A 20,994-nucleotide genomic window follows, 5' to 3' on the forward strand; every position below is an offset into this window, starting at 1 on the left:
GGTGAATATACTTTTGGGATTGCTCTGTCTTCTTTGTGGATTATATTACATAATGTCCTTTTCTATTTATGGCAATTCTCTTTGCTCTGAAGTCTACTTTATCTGATATTAACATAGCACTCTTGCTTTCCTTTGATTAATATTTGCATGATATATCTTTTCCCATTCTTTTACTTCAACCAGTCTATATTTTTATATTTAAAGTATTGAATATGTTTCTTATTGACAGCATGTAATGAGTCATTTTAAAACATCTATTCTGCCAATCTGCTTTTTATTTTTTGGTTGTGGTTGTACAGCTTACTAGATCTTAGTTCCCCAGTCAGGCAAGGGTCTAACCTGGAGGAAAGTATGTAGTCCTAACCATTGGACCAGCAGGGAATTCCTGCCAATCTGTATTTAAGTGATGTATTTAGACTGTGTACATTTAGTGTAATTATCGGTATGGTAAGCCTGCTATTTTATTCTTGTTTGTTGTTTGTTTTCTCTGTCTTTCAGCCATTATTTCTTTCAGCAGGTTGAGTACTTCTTCAACTTTCTTTCTTGTCTCCAACTGAGATTCTGATGACATGAATAGAGGAGATGACCCTCTCAAGGCCCAAATCCAGACTAGTCGTCTGTGCTCTTCCAGTTAAAATGCCATGGCTGAACCCGGGACATGGCAGTGAAAGCATCAAATCCTAACCATTGGACCATCAGGGAATTCCCGAGACTGTGCTTTAGTCAAAGTGCATGTCTGTGTACTGGGGAAAAGAGTTAGCAGCCACTTTGGCTGTTTTGGGCTTCACTGGTGGTTCAGTTGGTAAAGAATCCGCCTGCAATGCAGGATGCCTGGGTTCGATCCCTGGGTTGGGAAGATCCCCTGGAGAAGGGAATGGCTGCCCACTCCAGTATTCTGGCCTGGAGAATTCCATGGACTGTATACTCCTTGGGGTCACAAAGTCAGACACAACTGAGTGACTTTCACTTTCACTTGGCTATTTTGAAATCATTTCTTCTTTCTTTTGTAATGTTCTCTTGACCTAGATGTCATGGAACACTCACTATGCATTCAGAAAAGGCTTTCCTTTGTTAGGGGCTGTGGCAGGCAGCTGCCCACAAGGAGTTGACAGCTAGAAGATCACATGGCTCACAGATCAGTGAGAGGCACTTGCCACCAGAGGCCTTGTGAAGCAGAGGGAGCACAGGGAAGGCAGTACGTGTTTCCCGCAGGATGTAGGGAAGTGTCATGGAAGGTGTGGCAATTGAATGCAAACTCTTGAGGGACTCACAGCTGCCCCTGGTGAAAATGAGAAGGTAGAACATTTAGGCAAAGGAAATTAAGAGAGCGAAGTTACTCAAGTAGGAAAGCATGGGGCATTTTGGACCAGGGGCAATGAAGACCAGTGACAGCAGAGGTGAGTTGACTCAGATTGTAGAGAGCCTTAAATGCCACACTAAGGGTCTGGCTTTATTTGGTAGGAATTAAGTGTTTTTGTAAAAGCTAGCTACATTGCCAGGTTTGGTAAGTCTTAAGGGCCATGTGGGAGTGTCTTCAATCTTTCTTACATCTGGGCTTGTTCCAAGAAGCGGGAAGAGGCTAATATTTGAATACTTTCCTCCTATGTGCCTTCCCCAACGGCTCTGCTGGTAAAGAATCCACCTGCAGTGCAGCAGACACAAGAGACTTGGGCTCCATCCCTGGGTTAGTAAGGTCCCTGGAGAAGGAAACAGCAACCCAGTCCAGTATTCTTGCCTGGAGAATCCCATGGAGAGAGGAGCCTAGCGGGCTATAGTCCATGGGGTCTCAAAGAGTCAGACATGACTGAGCGACTAAGCACACACTCTTATGTGGCAGAGAACAACCTCCATATATTTTCAGTTAATCTTAAACAAAAAAGCTCTCAGCTGGATGGTAGCTTCCCTGGTAGCTCAGAGGTTAAAGCGTCTGCCTGCAATGCGGGTGACCTGGGTTCGATCCCTGGGTCAGGAAGTTCCCCTGGAGAAGGAAATGGCAACCCACTCCAGTATTCTTGCCTGGAGAATCCCAAGGACGGAGGAGCCTGGTGGGCTACAGTTCATGGGGTCACAAAGAGTCGGACACGACTGAGTGACTTCACTTCAGGGTAAACACAGTCTATCTGATTACAGAGACTGATTGCTTCTCTACCCATTTGTTCTTTCTTGTGTAGGAAGATCTGTTGCCTCCCAGAGAAGCTTCTCCCAGCCTTTTGGGCAGAGTCTATTCTTTCTTCCTCCTGTTGCTCCATCAGATATTTGGAAGGTTAGGAGGATTCCTCAAAACTGTTAAGAGTTCAGTTAAGTTCAGTCACTCAGTCATGTTTTACTCTTTGTGACCCCATGAACCGCAGTGCGCCAGGACTCCCTGTCCATCACCAACTCCCAGAATTTACCCAAACTCATGTCCATTGAGTTGGTGATGCCATCTAACCATCTCATCCTCTGTCGTCCCCTTTTCCTCCTGCCTTCAATCTTTCCCAACATCAGGGTCTTTTCAAATGAGTCAGCTCTTCACATCAGGTGGCCAAAGTATTGATGTTTCAGCTTCAACATCAGTCCTTCCAATGAACACCCAGGACTGATTTCCTTTAGGATGGACTGGGTGGATCTCCTTGCAGTCCAAGGGACTCTCAAGAGTCTTCTCCAACACCACAGTTCAAAAGCATCAATTTTTCGGTGCTCAGCTTTCTTTATAATTCAACTCTCACATGCATATACAACTAGTGGAAAAACCATAGCCTTGACTAGATGGACCTTTGTTGACAAAGTAATGTCTCTGCTTTTTAATATGCTGTCTAGGTTGATCATAACTTTCCTTCCAAGGAGTAAGCATCTTTTAATTTCATGGCTGAAATCACCATCTGCAGTGATTTTGGAGCCCCCAAAATATAAAGTCAGCCACTGTTTCCACTGTTTCCCCATCTATTTCCCATGAAGTGATGGAACCGGATGCCATGATCTTCATTTTCTTAATGTTGAGCTTTAAGCCAACTTTTTCACTCTCCTCTTTCACTTTCATCAAGAGGCTCTTTTCTTCTTCACTTTCTGCCATAAGGGTGGTATCATCTGCATCTCTGAGGTTATTGATATTTCTCCCAGCAATCTTGATTCCAGCTTGTGCTTCATCCAGCCCAGCATTTCTCATGGTGTACTCTGCATGTAAGTTAAATAAGCAGGGTGACAATATACAGCCTTGATGTACTCCTCTTCCGATTTGGAACCAGTCTGTTGTTCCATATCCAGTTCTAACTGCTGCTTTCTGACCTGCATACAGGTTTCTCAAGAGGCAGGTCAGGGGGTCTGGTATTCCCATCTCTTTCAGAATTTTCCACAGTTTCTTGTGATCCACACAGTCCAAGGCTTTGGCATAGTCAATAAAGCAGAAATAGATGTTTTTCTGGAACTCTCTTGCTTTTTCAATGACCCAGTGGATGTTGGCAATTTGATCTCTGGTTCTTCTGCCTTTTATAAAACCATCTTGAACATCTGGAAGTTCACGGTTCACGTATTGCTGAAGCCTGACTTGCAGAATTTTGAGCATTACTTTACTAGCGTGTGAGATGAGTGCAATTGTGTGGTAGTTTGAACATTCTTTGGTATTGCCTTTCTTTGGGATTGGAATGAAAACGGACCTTTTCTAGTCCTGTGGCCACTGCTGAGTTTTCCAAATGTGCTGGCATATTGAGTGCAGCACTTTCACAGCATCATCTTTCAGGATTTGAAATAGCTCAACTGGAATTCCATCACCTCCACTATCTTTGTTCATAGTGATACTTCCTAAGGCCCACTTGACTTCATATCCCAGGATGTCTGGCTCTAGGTGAGTGATTACACCATCGTGATTATCTGGGTCATGAAGATCTTTTTTGAACAGTTCTTCTGTGTATTCTTGCCAGCTCTTCTTAATATCTTCTGCTTCTGTTAAGTCCAGACCATTTCTGTCCTTTATCGAGCCCATCTTTGTATGAAATGTTCCCTTGGTATCTCTAATTTTCTTGAAGACAGCTCTAGTCTTTCCTAGTCTATTGTTTTCCTCTATTTCTTTGCATTGATTGCTGAGGAAGGCTTTCTTATCTCTCCTTGCTATTCTTTGGAACTCTGCATTCAAATGGATATGCTGCTGCTGCTGCTAAATCACTTCAGTTGTGTCCGACTCTGTGTGACCCCATAGACAGCAGCCCACCAGGCTCCCCCATCCCTGGGATCCTCCAGGCAAGAACACTGGAGTGGGTTGCCATTTCTTTCTCCAATGCATGAAAGTGAAAAGTGAAAGTGAATTTGCTCAGTTGTGTCCGACTCTTCGCGACCCCGTGGACTGGAGCCCACCAGGCTTCTCTGTCGATGAGATTTTCCAGGCAAGAGTACTGGAGTGTGGTGCCATTGCCTTCTCCGTCAAATGGGTATTTCTTTCCTTTTCTCCTTTGCTTTTTGCTTCCCTTCTTTTCACAGCTATTTGTAAGGCCTCCCCAGACAGCCATTTTGCTGTTTTGCATTTCTTTTTCTTGGGGATGGTTTTGATCCCTGTCTTCCGTACAATGTCACGAACCTCCATCCATAGTTCATCAGGCACTCTATCCATCAGATCTAGTCCCTTAAATCTTTTTCCCACTTCCACTGTATAATCATAAGGGATTTGATTTAGGTCACACCTGAATGATCTAGTGGTTTTCCCCACTTTCTTCAATTTAAGTCTGAATTTGGCAATAAGGAGTTCATGATCTGAGCCACAGTCAGCTCCCGGTCTTGTTTTTGCTGACTGTATAGAGCGTCTCCATCTTTGGCTGCAAAGAATATAATCAATCTGATTTCGGTGTTGACCATCTGGTGATGTCCATGTGTAGAGTCTTCTCTTATGTTGTTGGAGGAGGGTATTTGCAATGACCAGTGCGTTCTCTTGGTAAAACTCTTTATTAGCCTTTGTCCTGCTTCATTCTGTACTCCAAGGCCAAATTTGCCTGTTACTCCAGGTATTTCTTGACTTCTTACTTTTGCATTCCAGTCCCCTATAATGAAAAGGACATCTTTTTCGGGTGTTAGTTCTAGAAGGTCTTGTAGGTCTTCATAGAACCGTTCAACTTCAGCTTCTTCAGCGTTACTGGTTGGGGCATAAACTTGGATTACTGTGATATTGAATGGTTTGCCTTGGAGACGAACAGAGATCATTCTGTTGTTTTTGAGATTACATCCAAGTACTGCATTTTGGACTCTTTTGTTGACCATGATGGCTACTCCATTTCTTTTAAGGGATTCCTGCCCATATATTGGTCATCTGAGTTAAATTCACCCATTCCAGTCCATTTTAGTTCACTGATTCCTAGAATGTTGACGTTCACTCTAGACATCTCCTGTTTGACCACTTCCAATTTGCCTTGATTCATGGACCTAACATTCCAGGTTCCTATGCAATACTGCTTTTTTACAGCATTGGACCTTGCTTCTATCACCAGTCACATCCACAACTGGGTATTGTTTTTGCTTTGGCTCCATCCCTTCATTCTTTCTGGAGTTATTTCTCCACTGATCTCCAGTAGCATATTGGGCACCTATTGACCTGGGGAGTCCCTCTTTCAGTGTCCTATCATTTTGCCTTTTCATACTGTTCATGGGGTTCTCAAGGCAAGAATACTGAAGTGGTTTGCCATTCCCTTCTCCAGTGGACCACATTCTGTCAGACCTCTCCACCATGACCCCTCTGTCTTGGGTGGCCCCACACGGCTTGGCTTAGTTTCCTTGAGTTACACAAGCTGTGGTCTGTGTGATCAGATTGGCTAGTTGTCTGTGATTGTGGTTTCAGTCTGTCTGCCTCTGATGCCCTCTCTCAGCGCCTACCGTCTTACTGGGGTTTCTCTTACCTTGGATGTGGGGTGTCTCTTCACGGCTGCTCCAGCAAAGTGCAGCCGCTGCTCCATTCTTTCTTCCTCCTGTCGCTCCATCAGATATTTGGAAGGTTAGGAGGATTCCTCAAAACTGTTAAGAGTAAGATGGCATTTATACTTCTGGACCTCATGGCAGGATATGACCAGATGACCTGAAAGTCGCTATTGTCTTGGCTAGTTCAGCACCCATCTTCCCATCTAGCTGCAAGAGGCATGTACTCCTCTTTTATGGTGTTACAATATCAAATATGGAAGGAGCCTTAGAGATACTTAGTTCAAGCCTTAGTTTTCTAGTGAGATCCACAGATCCAGAATCGCTAAGCCTCTTGTCTGCCTGTGCGTGTTACAAGGGTTCCTGGCAGGGTTTGGTGCATTCTGCCCTGCTGATCCTCTCTCATGTTATCTCCCCAGATCTCCAGCCCCCCACTTTTCCCTCTTCTTGCATGTTTTCCCCCTCAGGCTTTCTGTTTTCCTCACAATGAAAAGAAGGTTTTTAAACCTTCTTTAAGTTATGAAAGAACACCTGCTTCTTCCTTTGAAATTAGGCTGATCTATATTGTATTGCCTGCTTTCTTCTGGATAATTTCTGTGTGGCTTATAGAAATAAGGGTTTGGATTCAGGTACCTTCCTATGATTTGGTTCAGGAAAGATATCCTAGTCTTGCAAAGGGAATCAGTAACTTCCTGGGTGGATGTCAGGTACATAAATTCTGAACTGGGGATGACCAATCCAGGGGTGCCTTCCAAAACGTGGGGAAAGGAGAGCACACACAATGTGCTGTGTAAAGAACACTGTCAGAGTCCCTGGAGACATCCTCATCACCCAGGAGTGAACTGACCTTGGGCAAGCTGATGTACCTCTCCAGACCTCAGCTTTTCTTGCCTATGAAATGGCAATAATAAAACCCACTGTACAGGACTGGCAAAACTGCACGTGTACTGGTAGCAGACTGTAAAGGTGAGAGATTATTGTTGCTGTGATTGTCATTATTAGGGCAGCGTGGACGTGCTCAGGCTGACTCTCCAGAGTGAACTGACAGGAGATGAACTTGAACGCATAGCCCAGAAGGTATCGAGGTTGCTGGTGGAGAGAGGCCTCCTCATCTCCGCCAGTTCTCCTTCCTTGCTGCTGACCTCTCGGCCCAGTGCTGGCTGGAACCATCTCCTCTGCTGCCTGGGAGCATCTCCTTTCAGACACAGCCAGCCGACCTTAGCATCGTGCCTTGCTTTGGGGATGTAGAGGCCCCCATTACAATTAAAACTAACCTGCAATTTCAACTAATTCTCCCCATCCTGTGTTCTTACTGCTGCTGCATTCATCCTGTGGCTTTGGGTTGAGGTTCTGAGATGAATTTTTGGCGGGAAACATTGGACTAACCCTTCAAGTCTTTTGAGCAGCAGTTCTGCATTGGTTGAGGGGCAGAGGTTCAGCGCCGGTCGTATGGTTTCTGATCCACTTTTTTTTCTCTCTCCCTGGCAGGCGGGCAGGAAGACCTATGCCATGGTGTCCAGCCGCTCAACTAGTCATTCTCTGGCCTCAGAACTGGTGGAGTCCAATGATGGACACGAAGAGATCATTAAGGTAGGCTTAGCTCCCCTCCACGGTTTCTCCCGCCTCTCTTTTTCCCTGTAGGCAGAGGAGAGGAAGCGGCTGCCTTCACCAAAGGGCCCTTGTGGTTTGACTGGGAAGAACCAGATCTGTGATGCTGGGTCTTGGCTGTCTGTCTCCTGGAAAGATCTTAATTAACACCAGGAGACCACAGTCAGGCTGTAGTGGCTCTAGTGCCACCTGGCACTCGGCAGGGGAATGGGTGAGATGACCTTTCAAGGTGCTTATCTATTGTCTGTATTCATTTCAGCTGCTGAAAGCTGTGGAGACAGGTAGAAAGTGTGTTTACGGAACTTATTATTTTTAATTAAAATAATTTGTTTAAAAAAATTTGTTTAATTAAGGCAATTAAAACAATTTTAAAAAATTAAAAGTTTCTTTCCTAAAAACAACTTTTTGAGATGTAATTCACATACCATACAGTTAATTCAGTTAAAGTGTACAGTTCAGTAGTGGTTTTTAATATATTCACAGAGTTGTGCGGCCATCACCACTACTAATTTCAGAGCTTTTTCAGTCACTCCTTCTAGCCCCTGGTGATCACCACAGTCTATCAGTACCTTCTGTCTCTGTGGATTTGCCCTTTCTAGACATTTCATATGGGCCTCCTTGGTGGCTCAGAGGTTAAAGCATATGCCTGCAATGTGGGAGACCTGGCTTCGATCCCTGGGTCGAGAAGATCCCCTGGAGAAGGAAATGGCAACCCCCTCTAGTATTCTTGCCTGGAAAATCCCATGGACGGAGGAGCGTGGTGGGCTACAGTCCACGGGGTCGCAAAGGGTTGGACACGACTGAGTGACTTCACTTCACTTCAGACATTTTATATAAACGGAATCACAGCACAATATGTGGCCTTTTGTGTCTGGCTTCTTTCACTTAGCAGAGTATTTTCAGGGATCAGCCATATTGTAACATACGTCAGTACTCACTGCTTTTAATGGCTGAATCATATTCCCTTGAATGAATATATTATATTTTGTTACCCATTCATAAATTGATGGGCATTTGGGTTGTTTCCACTCTCTTGCTTTTATGAATAATGCTGCTTTGAATATTCATGTATAGGTTTTTAGGTGAACATGTGTTTTCAATTCTCTTGGTATATACCTAGCAGTAGTGAAATTGCTAGGTCATATGGTAATTCTATATTTATATTTAATCTTTTGAGAAACTACCAGACATTTTTCCAAAGTGTCTGCTCTATTTTGTATTCCCACCAGTTTTATGTGGGTTTCAATTTCTGTATATCCTCATTAACACTTGTTGTTATCCATTTTTTTGATTATTGCCATCCTAGTGGACGTGAAGTGGTGTCCTGTGGTGGTTTTAATTTGCATTTCCCTAATGGCATCTTTTCATGTGTTTATTGCCTGTTTGTATATCTTCTTTGGAAAAATATTTATTCAGATCCTTTGCTTTTTAAAAATCCAATTGTGCTTTAATTGTTACAGTATAAGGGTTCTTTTATATATTCCAGATAGTAAGTGCTTATCAGATAAATGTTTTAGAAAAAATTTTTAATTTTTTCCCATTCTGTGGTGGGTTTTTTTTTTTTTGCTTGCTTGATGATGTCCTTTGAAACAGAAAATTTTAATTTGTTAAAATCCAATTTATATATATTTTTTGTTTTGTTACTGTGCTTTTGGTATTGTATCTAAGAAGACTTTGCCTAACCAAAGGTCACAAAGACTTATCCCCATACTTTCTTCAGAGAGTTATAGTTTTAGCTCTTACGCATAGGTCTATAATCCATTTGGGTTAATTTTTGTGTGTGATGTGACTACATTCTTTTGCACATGATGTCCATTTTTACCAGCCTCGGTTGTTGAAAAGACTGTTACTTGGCACACTTGTCAAAAATCAGTTGACAAAAATCAGAGTATGTAATTATTATTTCTGGACACTTTATATACCATTGATCTACATGTCTATCCTATATCAGCCCCACGCTGTCTTGACTTCTGTACCTTTGTAGTAATTTTGGTTTTTTTCAAGAATGTTTTAGCTATTTAGGGTCCTTGGCATTTCCATATGAATTTTAGGATTAGTTTGTCAGTTTCTGCAAAGAAACCAGCTTGGCTCTTGATAAGAATTGTGTTGAATTTGTAGTTCAATTTGGGGAGTATTGCCTTCTTAGCAATAAGTTTTCTAATCCATGAAAATAGGATTTTTGTTCACTTTTTAAGGTCTTCTCTTACTTCCTGTTCTGTAATTTCTTGCCTCTGTTATGTTCTATAATTTTCAGAATGCAGGTTTTGAACTTTGTTAAATTTATTTCTAGATTTTTTTTCTTTTGGATTGTTCATTGCTATTAATAGTGTATAGAAATGCAACTTTTTTTCATATATTGTGCTTGTATCCTACAACCTTGCTGAATTCATTTGTTTGTCCTAATAGTTTTTTATTGAATTCCTTAGGTTATTCTGTAGACATGATCTTATTATCTATGAATAGTTTTACCCTATCCAACCTGTATACTTTCAATTTTCTTTATTCAAAGTCATTACATGGCCTTTACATGGCCATTACATTACCACCCCATAATTCTATTAATGTAATCATTGTTAACATTTTATTGTATATCCTCTCAGACATTTTCCTATACATTTGTATTTTTTAAAAATTGTATTGTATATTTATACTACAATTTTCTTGCCTCCAGGGATTCCCTGGTGGCTCAGACTGTAAAGCATCTATCTGCCCACAATGCCGGAAACCCGGGTTCGATTCCTGGGTGAGGAAAATCCCCTGGAGAAGGCAATGGCAACCCACTCCAGTACTCTTGCCTGGAAAATCCCATGGACAGAGGAGCCTGGTAGGCTGCAGCCCATGAGGTCGCCAAGAGTCGGACGTGACTGAGTGACTTCACTTTCACTTTCACTTTGCTTGCCTCCCTTTAACGGTAGTTTATAATAGCTTCTGTATCCATAAATGACTTCATAGTATTCTATTATACACATACCCTATAATTTCTTTAATTCCCTATTGTCGAACATTTTGTCTATTTCTACTTTTTGCAGCCATAAATGATATTTTGTCAAGTCTATATATTACTAACTTGTGTATGTGTTTTATAGTATAAATAATAAAGAAATATTTTCTCAGTTGTAAAAAATTCAAGCATGGTATACAGAGAAAAATGTGTAAATCCCCTTTACAATCCCCTTTTCATGAGTTTACGTGTATGTATGTAAGTATTTATGCTAGTTTTTAGCTAAATTTATTTCATTAGTATAAACTTCCAGAAATAGCTTTGATAGGTCAAATATAGTTTTAAGTCTTCTGATCAGAACCACCACATTACCACCCAGAAAGGTGGTGACAATTTACCCTCCCACCAGCAGTGTGAGATTCAGACACGACTGAGCCACTGAACTGAACAGCAGTGTATGAGGCTACCTGTGTGGAGTTAATTTAACTGGAGGTTTCTTTTCTTTTTCTAAAATTTTTATTGAAGTATAGCTGATTTGTTAGTTTTAGCAAAGTGATTCAGTTAGAGATACATTTTTCAGATTCTTTTCCCTTATAGATTATTATAGAATATTGAGTATAGCTCCCTGTGCTATATAGTAGGTCCTTGTTGTTTATCTGTTTTATATATACTAGTGTGTATATGGAGAAGGTAATGGCACCCCACTCCAGTACTTTTGCCTGGAAAATCCCATGGACAGAGGAGCCTGGTAGGCTGCAGTCCATGGGGTCGCGAAGAGCCGGACACAACTGAGCAACTTCACCTTCACTTTTCACTTTCATGCATTGGAGAAGGAAATGGCAACCCACTCCAGTGTTCTGGAGAATCCCAGGGACGGGGGAGCCTGGTGGGCTGCCGTCTATGGGGTCACACAGAGTCGGACACGACTGAAGCAACTTAGCAGCAGCAGCAGCAGTTTGTATATGTTAATCCCAACCTCCTAGTTTATCCTTCCCTCCTTCTCCTTTGCTAACCATAAGTTTGTTTTCTATCTGCAGGTCAATTTCTGTATTGTATATAAATTCATTTGTATCATTTTGTTTTTCTAATTTTCACATGTAAGTGATCTCGTGATATTTTTCTGGCTTACTCCACTTCGTATAATCTCTAGGTTCATCCGTGTTGCTGCAAATGGCATTATTTCATCCTTTTTTATGACCGAGTCATATTTTACTCTGTGTGTGTGTGTGTGTGTGTATACCTAACACCTCCTTTCCCCCCCAATTTTTATGTATTTATTTAGCTGTGGCTGTGCTGGGTCTTTGTTGCTACTTGGGCTTCTCTCTAGTTGTGGCAGGCGGGGGCTACTCTCTAGTGCCGTGCGTGGGATTCTCATTGCGGTGTCTTCCCCTGTCGTGGAGCACAGGCTCTGGTATGTGAGGGCTTCAGTAGTTGTGGCACACGAGCTTAGTTGCTCCATGGCATGTGGGATCTTCCCGGATCAGGAATTAAACCCGTGTCTCCTGAATTAGCCGGCAGATTCTTTACCACTGAGCCATCAGGGAAGGCCCTGTACCACATCTTCCGTATCCGTTCATCTGTCAATAGACATTTAGATTACTTCCACCGGAGATTTCTTAATTAGTGTTGTTTTCCTTATTTCAGGTGTACTTGAAGGGGAGGTCTGGAGACAAGATGATCCATGAGAAGAATATTAACCAGCTAAAGAGTGAGGTCCAGTATATCCAGGAGGTGGGCACCCCTTCCCTTCGTGGAGATGACCAAAGTCGTTTCTCTAAACCTCACGTTTTTTGGCTCCCTTCTTTCATAGGTTCTGATGTTCTCCCTTCTGCTTCCTTCATATCTCCAAAGTGCCACCATGCCCCCTCATGTGTTAATATCATCTCTGACCCTTCCATTAATCAACAATACTTATTAAGCACCATACGCCTAGCGCTGTCCCCCAGTCATCCTATCTAAAGTGCCAGCCTTGCTTCTTCACTTTTCTTAAGCCTTAATCAGTCTTGTATTTCTTCTTGGCACTTGTGGCCATAGCATATCACGTTGGGTTGTGTGTCTCCCCAACTGGAAAGTTAAATACACCGAGGCAGGATTTTTTATTATTTTGTTGCTTCTGTAGGAGATACTGGACTACAGCCCCACTTGAATAGAGTCTCTGCTTTCCCAGCCAGTACTGAGAACAGTACTTGACTCATCGGAGTATGGGCTGGGAAAGGGCACAGAGGTGGGTGAGTTGTTGTGCTGTGTTTCCCAAAGCTAAAGCCTCTTGCCCTCTCCTCCCAGGCCAGAAACTGCTTGCAGAAGCTCCGGGAGGATATAAGTAGCAAGCTTGACAGAGATCCAGGAGATTCTGTCCATAAACAGGAGATACAGGTAATAAGAAATGGCCCATAGTTGGGTCCAAACTAAGGAGGTGGAGTTGTGCCATTTACCAATCACCCATGGGTTGCCAAATCTAATGACAGTGCTGGGAAAGTTGAGAATACAGGTGATGCTGGCTTCTCTGAGCATTCACACCTTGTTAGGGCTGTCCAGAAGATGGACACTTGTAATCACACATGTCAGCCTACATACAACCACACCTGTCCCAAAAATATGTACAAAAGAAATTGAATTTATATCAATAAAATTATCATTCAATTAATGGCAAGCCATCTTGTCCATAGGGATTCTGTGACCAATCTTCTTAAAATACAAAGTCTTATAAAGCAGACAATCGCCTAGAAATCCAAACTTCTCGTAGTTGATCTTGCTTAATTTGGTGATGCTTGTGGTGTAAATTGGAAGTCTTGGTCCTGGACTGTTACTGTGTGTGTCTAGAGCTATCTCTACCCTAGCACAGGAAGCTTCTCCAGGTGAGAGTTCATCCTCCCACCCTCGTCTCTGTGCCCTCACACCCCAGCCCAGGGTCTGGGATACACAAAGTGAAAGTCTCTCAGTCGTGTCCGACTCTGCAACCCCATGGCCTATACAGTCCATGGAATTCTCCAGGCCAGAATACTGCAGGGAGTAGCTGTTCCCTTCTCGGGATCTTCCCAACCCAGAGATCGAACCCAGGTCTCCCACATTGCAGGCGGATTCTTTGCCAGCTGAGCCACCAGGGATGCACAAGGTCATCCGTAAATGTTTGTTGGACCAAACTGATTGGAGAGTCCTTCTTGGTGTGGATGGTCCTGGGATCCTGCTTTTCAGTCCTTCAAAAATTTGAGGATAGAAATGTCCCCAGGAGAGCAGAACTGTCTCTTCCATGAGTTCACCCTCATCCTCCCTTAGATTCCGGGCAGTGTCTCCTTCGTCTGCTTTCAGTTTGGGTGGGGTGGTCCTTCTCCAGTAGCCCCTGCCTTTGTTCTCCTAAGGGGAACAGTGACCTTGCAGCTAGAGCCAGCACAATTACCCTTCGCCATGGGGATGTGCCAGGCTCGTGTGGCAGACACCCCCTAATTCACTTTGCTTTGGCTCAAGGTAAGACTTTCACTGCCTGAGCTCACATCTAACTGGTGGGTGGTGCTTTGTTTTGTGATTGAAGAGCCTAATGTGCTCAGAGCCCAGAAGTCCAGGGCCCTTGTTTATATAAACCAGCAGTCATATGATGACTAATTAGGCTTTGGGTTGGAAAGAATGGCAGCAAACTCCGCTTCCCGTTTGATTTATGTTTTGTCAAACCTTGTCAGGATCCCCGAGGGGCAAGGAAAACTCTTTGTTTATGGCAGGCAGCTGCTTGTGTTTCCTGGGCTTCGGGGAATGAGCCGGCACATTTTCCAGTCTGTTGAAAGGTTTTAGCCTGGGGTTTCCTTCCTCCTCCTGATGAGGCTCAGGTATTTTCTCTCAAGGCTGTGCGTGTTTCTCCACTCCTCTTTTCTCCATTTTCCTACAGAGCACTAGACGTCTTTTCTTCTTTTCTTTCCTCCCTTCTTTTCCTTTCCTCTTCCTCTCCCGCCACTCCTCCTTTTCTTTTTTAATCTTTCTAAGATTTGAACTCTTAGAAAAATAATGTTCTTCAAGATATCATGTAATATGGTTTATATGGAATCTTTAAAAAGTGATACAAATAAACTTATATACAAAACAGAAATAGACCCACAGACATATAGAACAAACTTATGGTTACAAAAGGGGAAAGGAGAGGAGGGATAAATTAGAAGTTTGGGATTAACATATACACACTACTCTATATCCCTGGAGGGGAGAACATGGCAACCCACTCCAGTATTCTTGCCTGGAGAATCCCATGGACAGAGGAGCCTGCTGGACTGCAGTCCATGGGTCACAAAGAGTTGGCCATATCTGAGTGACTAAACAACAACAGCAATTTTCACTACCAATTTGATTTTTCCTTGAACAGGTGGTGCTAGAAAAGCCAAATGGCCTTAATGAAGGTCCCCTGACCACGGATAGCAGCCCACCCGAGGTAGGTAACAGGGAAAGTAGTGGCAACTACTGGTTAGCCAAGAGGCAGGAAATACACCTTCCTTATCTTTTTGTTTATTGCTTGCTCTCTCTGTCTCACTAAATATGAAAGTGATGTTTACTGGCTGTAAAATGCAAACAAAGGGGAAATATATGAAGCGGAAATTCTGCTTCCCCAGTTCCACTCCTTGTAAATACCCATGGTTAACAGAAGTGGGCAGGTCCTTTATTTATTTATTGTTTTGGCTGCACTGCATGGCTTATGGGATCTTAGTTCTCTGACCAGGGATCAAACCTGTGTCCTCCTCAGTGGAAGTGCAGAGTCCTAACTAGACTGTCAGGGAAAACCCATGGGCAGGTCCTTTCAGAGCAGTGCTCATCGTTCATTATTATGATGGCCTTGGGAGCTTTAAAGGATGCAATACCTGTGTGCCGTCCCTAGAGACTGTAATTTAACGGACCTGAGATGTGGCCTATGCATCAGGATTTAAAAAAATTTTATTGACCACGCATGCCACGCAGCATGCAGGATCGTAATTCCTGACCAGGGATCAAAACTTCACCCCTGCAGTGGAAGCAGGGAATCTTAACCACTGGACCACCAGGGAAGTTCTGCACTAGGACTTTTCAAAGCTCTTCACTTGATTCTAATATTTAGCCTGTTCTATTAGTTCTAATATTCTAGTTTAAAGTTCTAGAGTGTTTTTCTGTACATAGGCATCCATATTTAAAAGCCGTGTGTGTGTGTATACTAATATATAGACGTATCATATATATAAATATGTGTATATAATATGCACATGCTTTTTACAAATATAGGGTTGTGATAAATAATACATTATTTCTTCTTGTTTTTTTATTTCTTTAAACTGCAGAGTATAGCCTCCTTTCCATGTTAGTACATGTAAATCTGGGGCTTCCCTGATGACTCAGAGGGAAAGAATCTGCCTGCGATGCAGGAGACACAGGTTCGATCCTTGAGTGGGGAAGATCCCCTGGAGAAGGAACAGGCAACCCACTCGAGTACTCTTGCCTGGGAAATCCCATGGACAGTGGAGCCTGGCAGGCTACATACAGTCTGTGGGGTTGCAAAGAGCTGGACACGACTGAGCGACTAAACAACAACGATATATAAATCTGTCTCATTCTTTTGAATAACAACATAGTATTTTTAACCCCCCCAGCTTTATTAATGTATAATCAACAAACACATGGCTATACTTTTTTTGAAAAGGACTTTTGTTGTTATATTTCTTGTGATTATGTAATAATACAAGACATGCACACTGTAGAAAATTATGAAAGAAGAAAAAGATATCAATTATAATCTACTCAGAGAAAAATCAGTTTGGTGAACTTTCCTTTGTTTTCCCTCCAGTGCAAATATGTATTTATGATATTGAGATTAGACTGTCTATAGCAGTTCTTTGTACTTATTTCTTAGGCGGTTGTTTTTTGTGTTGGGTGTGTCTGGCCCTCAAGTGCAGAGCTGACTCAGACCTTCCCTTCAGTTCAGGGCTCGTTATCATCACTGGGCCCACAAAGGCCTCTCACTGCTTCGGTTTTTTTTTTTTTTTTTTTTTTGGGTCTCCCTGACCGAAAGGTGCTCACTCTAACATATTTAATATATAATTTAAATATGCCTATTAAGTATGTTTTTAATTTTCATAATAGACTTGCGCTCTATTTCTTTTTTCCTTTTTCCTCCAACACCATATGTTTTAGGGTTCTGTTGACATTGCTGTGTTAAAATCTGTTTTGTTGTCTTTAGCTCCTACATGTAAAATTTTATAACTCCCTTTTATTCTCTTCATACTGTATCATGAAATTTTTCCATGTCATTAAAGAGTCTTGCGAGAATGACATTTGGATGAATTTTTTTTTAATTAATTTTTTTGGCTGCCCCAGGTCTTGATCTTTATTTGCAGCATACAAACTCTTACTTGTGCCATGTGAGATCTAGTTCCCCCACCAGGGATTAAACCCGGGACCCTGCATTGGGAGCACAGAGTCTTAGCCACTGGACCACCAGGGAAGTCCCTAACGGCTGGATTGGGAATGTTATGATTCTAGCCACTCACTTTAGATGTGCAGTTTGGATTTCTCCCTTCCCCTGAGTCACCATATTTAGCAAATATGCTGTTAGCAACAAGTTATAGTAACACCTGGCACTGTCTGTTCAGCCTTTCTGCTTCCAAGCTCCAAGATATTATCTGGCTTAGTTTTGAGGCAGCCTTGAAGGCAGGGTGTGGTAAGGAGTGTTCTCCCTGTTTCCCAGTTAGAGAAGCAAGGCCCACAGTACTCAGTGATAACACACCACCTGGGACACTGTCCTCTCCTCCCCGCTGAGCTCTGTGCTCTGGTTTGAAGGTGCTGCTGCCTCCCACTGTGCAAGGCAGGGAGAGACTCTTCTGTCAGACTCCAGGGAGCTGGTAACTGTGTGGCAGAAATGGAGGCGAGATCCTACACGCCAGTTCAGCCCTAACCACCCCCAGTTTGGGTGTGTCTGGGGGAGATACTCACAGTAACATCAGTGAGACACCTTTTCCTACATCGCATCTGATTCCTGGATTCACTGGGTCTTTCGCCCTAAGCTGCCTATCCGTCAGTAACCCTTAATCTGCTGATCTCTGTGCCTTGTGGGCTGTGCCCCTCTTGACCAGCATGGCACAGCCCTTGCCCTTGGGGACTGAAGTCTAGAGAGGATCATGGTCCCTGCTCTCAGAGGGCCCTAGTCTGGAGGAAAAGCAGGACACACGTGTAAAGATGGGATAAACATACCTGGTCATCAGTCCGTTGACAAGTATATAAAAACTATTGCAGTGTGTCCTAAAATAATGAGGTGATTGGAAGCTAGTTGAGTTCTTTAGGGTACAAGTATGTTTTCACATGAATAACTTAGAATGCCTGGGTGCCTAAGACTAACTTTACTCCCTTATGCGATGTAAATTCCTTCACGAGAGTGGTCTGGGCCTGTCGGTCCAACAAGTGTGTATTATGGGGCGACCTTGTCTTACCAAGTCACATAGTGGTTTCAGCTTCTCATCCCTCTCCTGGCTATAGGTGGACACCTATATAAATGAAGATGTTGAGAGCTTGAGGAAGACGGTTCAGGACTTGCTTGCCAAGCTGCAGGAAGCTGAGCGGCAGCACCAGTCAGACTGTTCGGCTTTTAAGGTGAGATTTGGGATTTGAGGAGAAAGTGCCCTAAGGGCAGGGCCACTGGATGCAGGTGCAGATGAATTTCTTCCTGGCGGAATGCCATCAATCAACTGGAAAGGCTAGGTTTGGTGGCCTGGGGCACTTCCTCTCAACTTTGCTCTTTCTTGGATATCTATAGTTTTTGCTGTCCAAGGCTAGCCCATAGTTTGAAGGTCAGCTTTTGAGTCTCTGCTCTACTGGAGTGGAGAAATGGCGCTAATTTAGGAGAGCAGGTAATTCAGAAGTCCTTTCTGTCAATCCGTGGAAAGAACTGCTGGGCTGTATGTGCCATGCAGGCAAAGATTGTTGCCGTAAAGTTCACCATTGCGTCCCCAGTGTCTGGGACAATTCTAGGCATCGGGTGGGTGCCTCTTAAGTGTAGATAGGATGAGTGGATGGATTGGTGTGGTCTTAAGAAGAAATGTGCCTGTGGAATCAGGAACCTTTAGATCAGTCTTGGCTTTACTACACAGAGCTCTGTGATTTTTTTAAAAATTGAGGTATAATTTATTAACAGTGTTTCAAGTGAAAGCAAAGTCACTCAGTCATGTCTGACTCTTTGTGACCCCATGGATAGTAGCCTATGAGATTCCTCCATGCATGGAATTTTCCAGGCAAGAGTGCTGGAGTGCGTTGCCATTTCCTTCTCCAGTGGATCTTCCCGACCCAGGGATTGAACCCGGGTCTCCCGCATTGCAAGCAGACAGTTTTACCGTCTGAGTCACCAGGGAAGTTCCCCAACAGTGTTTTAAGTGCACAGCAAAGTGATTCAGTTACACACACACACATCCACACACATATGTATATTCTTTTTCAGCTTCTTTTCTATTACAGATTATTATAAGATATCGAATGTTCCTGTGCTATATAGTAGGCCCTTGTTGTTTATCTGTTTTATATATAGTTAGTGTGTATCTGTTAATCCCAAATTCCCAATTTATCCTGCTCCCCACCCAGAGCTCTGTAACCTTGAGTATCTCAATTATTGTTATAAAAGGTTATTACAGAAGATTTTAAAAATACAGAAATCTATATATATAAAGCCCCTTCCCCAACTATTAAAAGTGTGTGAGGTGTTCCATGGTTTCCAGAAAATTCTTGGGGTAGAAGATGAGGTACGCAAGACGAACATAGAGCACTTTCCCTACTGCTCTGTGTGAGAGGAACCATCTGGTTGTTCACTCAGTCATAAATAAGTGATGATAGGATTCTGCCCTGCCCAGGCTTGCCTGGGGCTGATGGAAGGAGAACTCCCAGCCTGAACTCCTCTCTTTCATGGACTAAAGAGAGAATTTTTGAGAGATGTTTTGAGGGTGTGGACCAAAGGTAGTGAGAGTGATTAACTGCCTCAAGAGTAGTTAAAGTCTTATCTGGGTAATTTAACCTCCCTAACCATCAGTTTTAACTTTCGTAAAAAGGGGTTATGAGTTGTCATTATTTAGGAATATAGTATATGATGGAGGTGTCCTTTTAAACCAACAGAGATAGATGAGAATATTCAATAAATGAAGATGGAATTAACTAGTATTAAAAATAAACTACATAGACCCTTAATACGTCACTGTTTACAAAAATAGAATCCAGTTGGATTAAAGAGTAAATGCAGAAAAATAAGATTATGAAGATATTAAAATATATGTAAGGACATATTTTTTTTTAAAGGGTCATGAAATATACCTTGAAAGTTTGGTGCCTTGATTGAGTGAGGTAATATTTGTAAATATATTTATTACTTGAAAGAGTTTTAGAAATAATAAATATTCTACATTTTTTTAGTCATCAGTTTAACAGGTGGGTTTTCCTGTCCTAAATAAATTAGACTTAGGGTCCCCAGTGGCTCAGTGATAAAGAATCCATCTGCCAATCCAAGAGAAGGGGGTTCAGCCGTGGTTTGGAAAGATGCCCTGGAAATGGAAATGGCAACCCACTCCAGTATTCCTGTCTAGGAAATCCCATGGACAGAGGAGCTGAGGGCTATAGTCCATGGGATCACAAAGAGTTGAGCACAACTTAGTGACTAAATAACAACGACAACAGGGTAATACTAAGATTAATTTGGTCTCAGAACAAAGTAGCTGTGTGGTAAAGGAGTTTATTGAATCTATTTCAGATTCTACAGTTTGGATAATTCAGTTGATAATGAATCAGTTTAGTGACCCTTTCTTACTTTCCTAGAATAGAACAGGAGGAAGGGGAGGTTGAGGCTGTAGCACTGACCAGACTGTGAATGTTGGAAATAAATTTCTACATTGAGAAATACTGTGAAGTACTAGTTGGTTTTGGCAGCAAATAGGAGAGCTCTGCTAACCCTGGGTTTCAAAACTTGAGCAAAAGTATCCTCAGTAAAAGCCCAAGGCTGTAAGGCCTGTGATTGCTGGTAAACACACACTCATGGCTTCTTACGAGGAGCTGCCCTTTAACCCCATGACGTGTAGCACAGATCTACAGTAGGAGATGGTCCTTGGGTTGCTCCCACTACTGGGGTAGGTCCCCACACCCTCATGATTAAAGGGTTCCTTTGGGCAGGGCTGGGTGGAACTGTGGGACCGACGTAGCAGAGTCTGGCTTTTTTCCTTTGTGACCTTACAGCTGCGTGTGAGGATCATCTGTGGTCCGTTGGTGCTGTGATCCGAGCACACAGCCACCTGGGTGCAATGTTTGTGTACAGAAATGAGAGGCCTTCTTTTTATACTTCTGCCCAAGGAACGGGCCTGTTTCAGGCTAATATGGGACGTTGGAAGGCTTTTCTCAGTCTCTCCGGGTGGATTAGACTCTCTGGTCTGTTTTTCTGAAGCTGGGGGGCAAGAAGGGCAAGATTGTCTATTACCACGAAGACAACCTGTCATTAAGCGTGGGTTTCCCGTTCTACTGGCTCCTGGCTGTCAGGAAGGATTTACTCTGGATGGGGCTGTGTACAATGTGGACAAGTCCCATCACACGTCATCCTTTGCTTTGCTTTCTTCTCCTTG

The 20,994-nt window shown here is 42.8% G+C and overlaps 1 protein-coding gene across 2 annotated transcripts in view; it reads left to right on the forward strand.

Moving 5' to 3' along the window:
* The window catches only part of TUFT1 (tuftelin 1), a 47,771-nt gene that overhangs the window by 18,302 nt on the left and 8,475 nt on the right, over positions 1–20,994 (forward strand). Inside the window, exons 2-7 of one of the 2 annotated variants that reach the window (XM_069542283.1) lie at positions 6,871–6,945; positions 7,357–7,458; positions 12,062–12,148; positions 12,701–12,790; positions 14,760–14,825; positions 17,888–18,001. In XM_069542283.1, the coding sequence (XP_069398384.1) occupies positions 6,871–6,945; positions 7,357–7,458; positions 12,062–12,148; positions 12,701–12,790; positions 14,760–14,825; positions 17,888–18,001 (534 nt within the window). The remainder of the gene's footprint in view (positions 1–6,870; positions 6,946–7,356; positions 7,459–12,061; positions 12,149–12,700; positions 12,791–14,759; positions 14,826–17,887; positions 18,002–20,994) is intronic. The other variant, XM_069542294.1, reaches the window with a different exon arrangement.

Source organism: Ovis canadensis, chromosome 1, assembly GCF_042477335.2.
Source record: "Ovis canadensis isolate MfBH-ARS-UI-01 breed Bighorn chromosome 1, ARS-UI_OviCan_v2, whole genome shotgun sequence".
Lineage (NCBI taxonomy): Eukaryota > Metazoa > Chordata > Mammalia > Artiodactyla > Bovidae > Ovis > Ovis canadensis.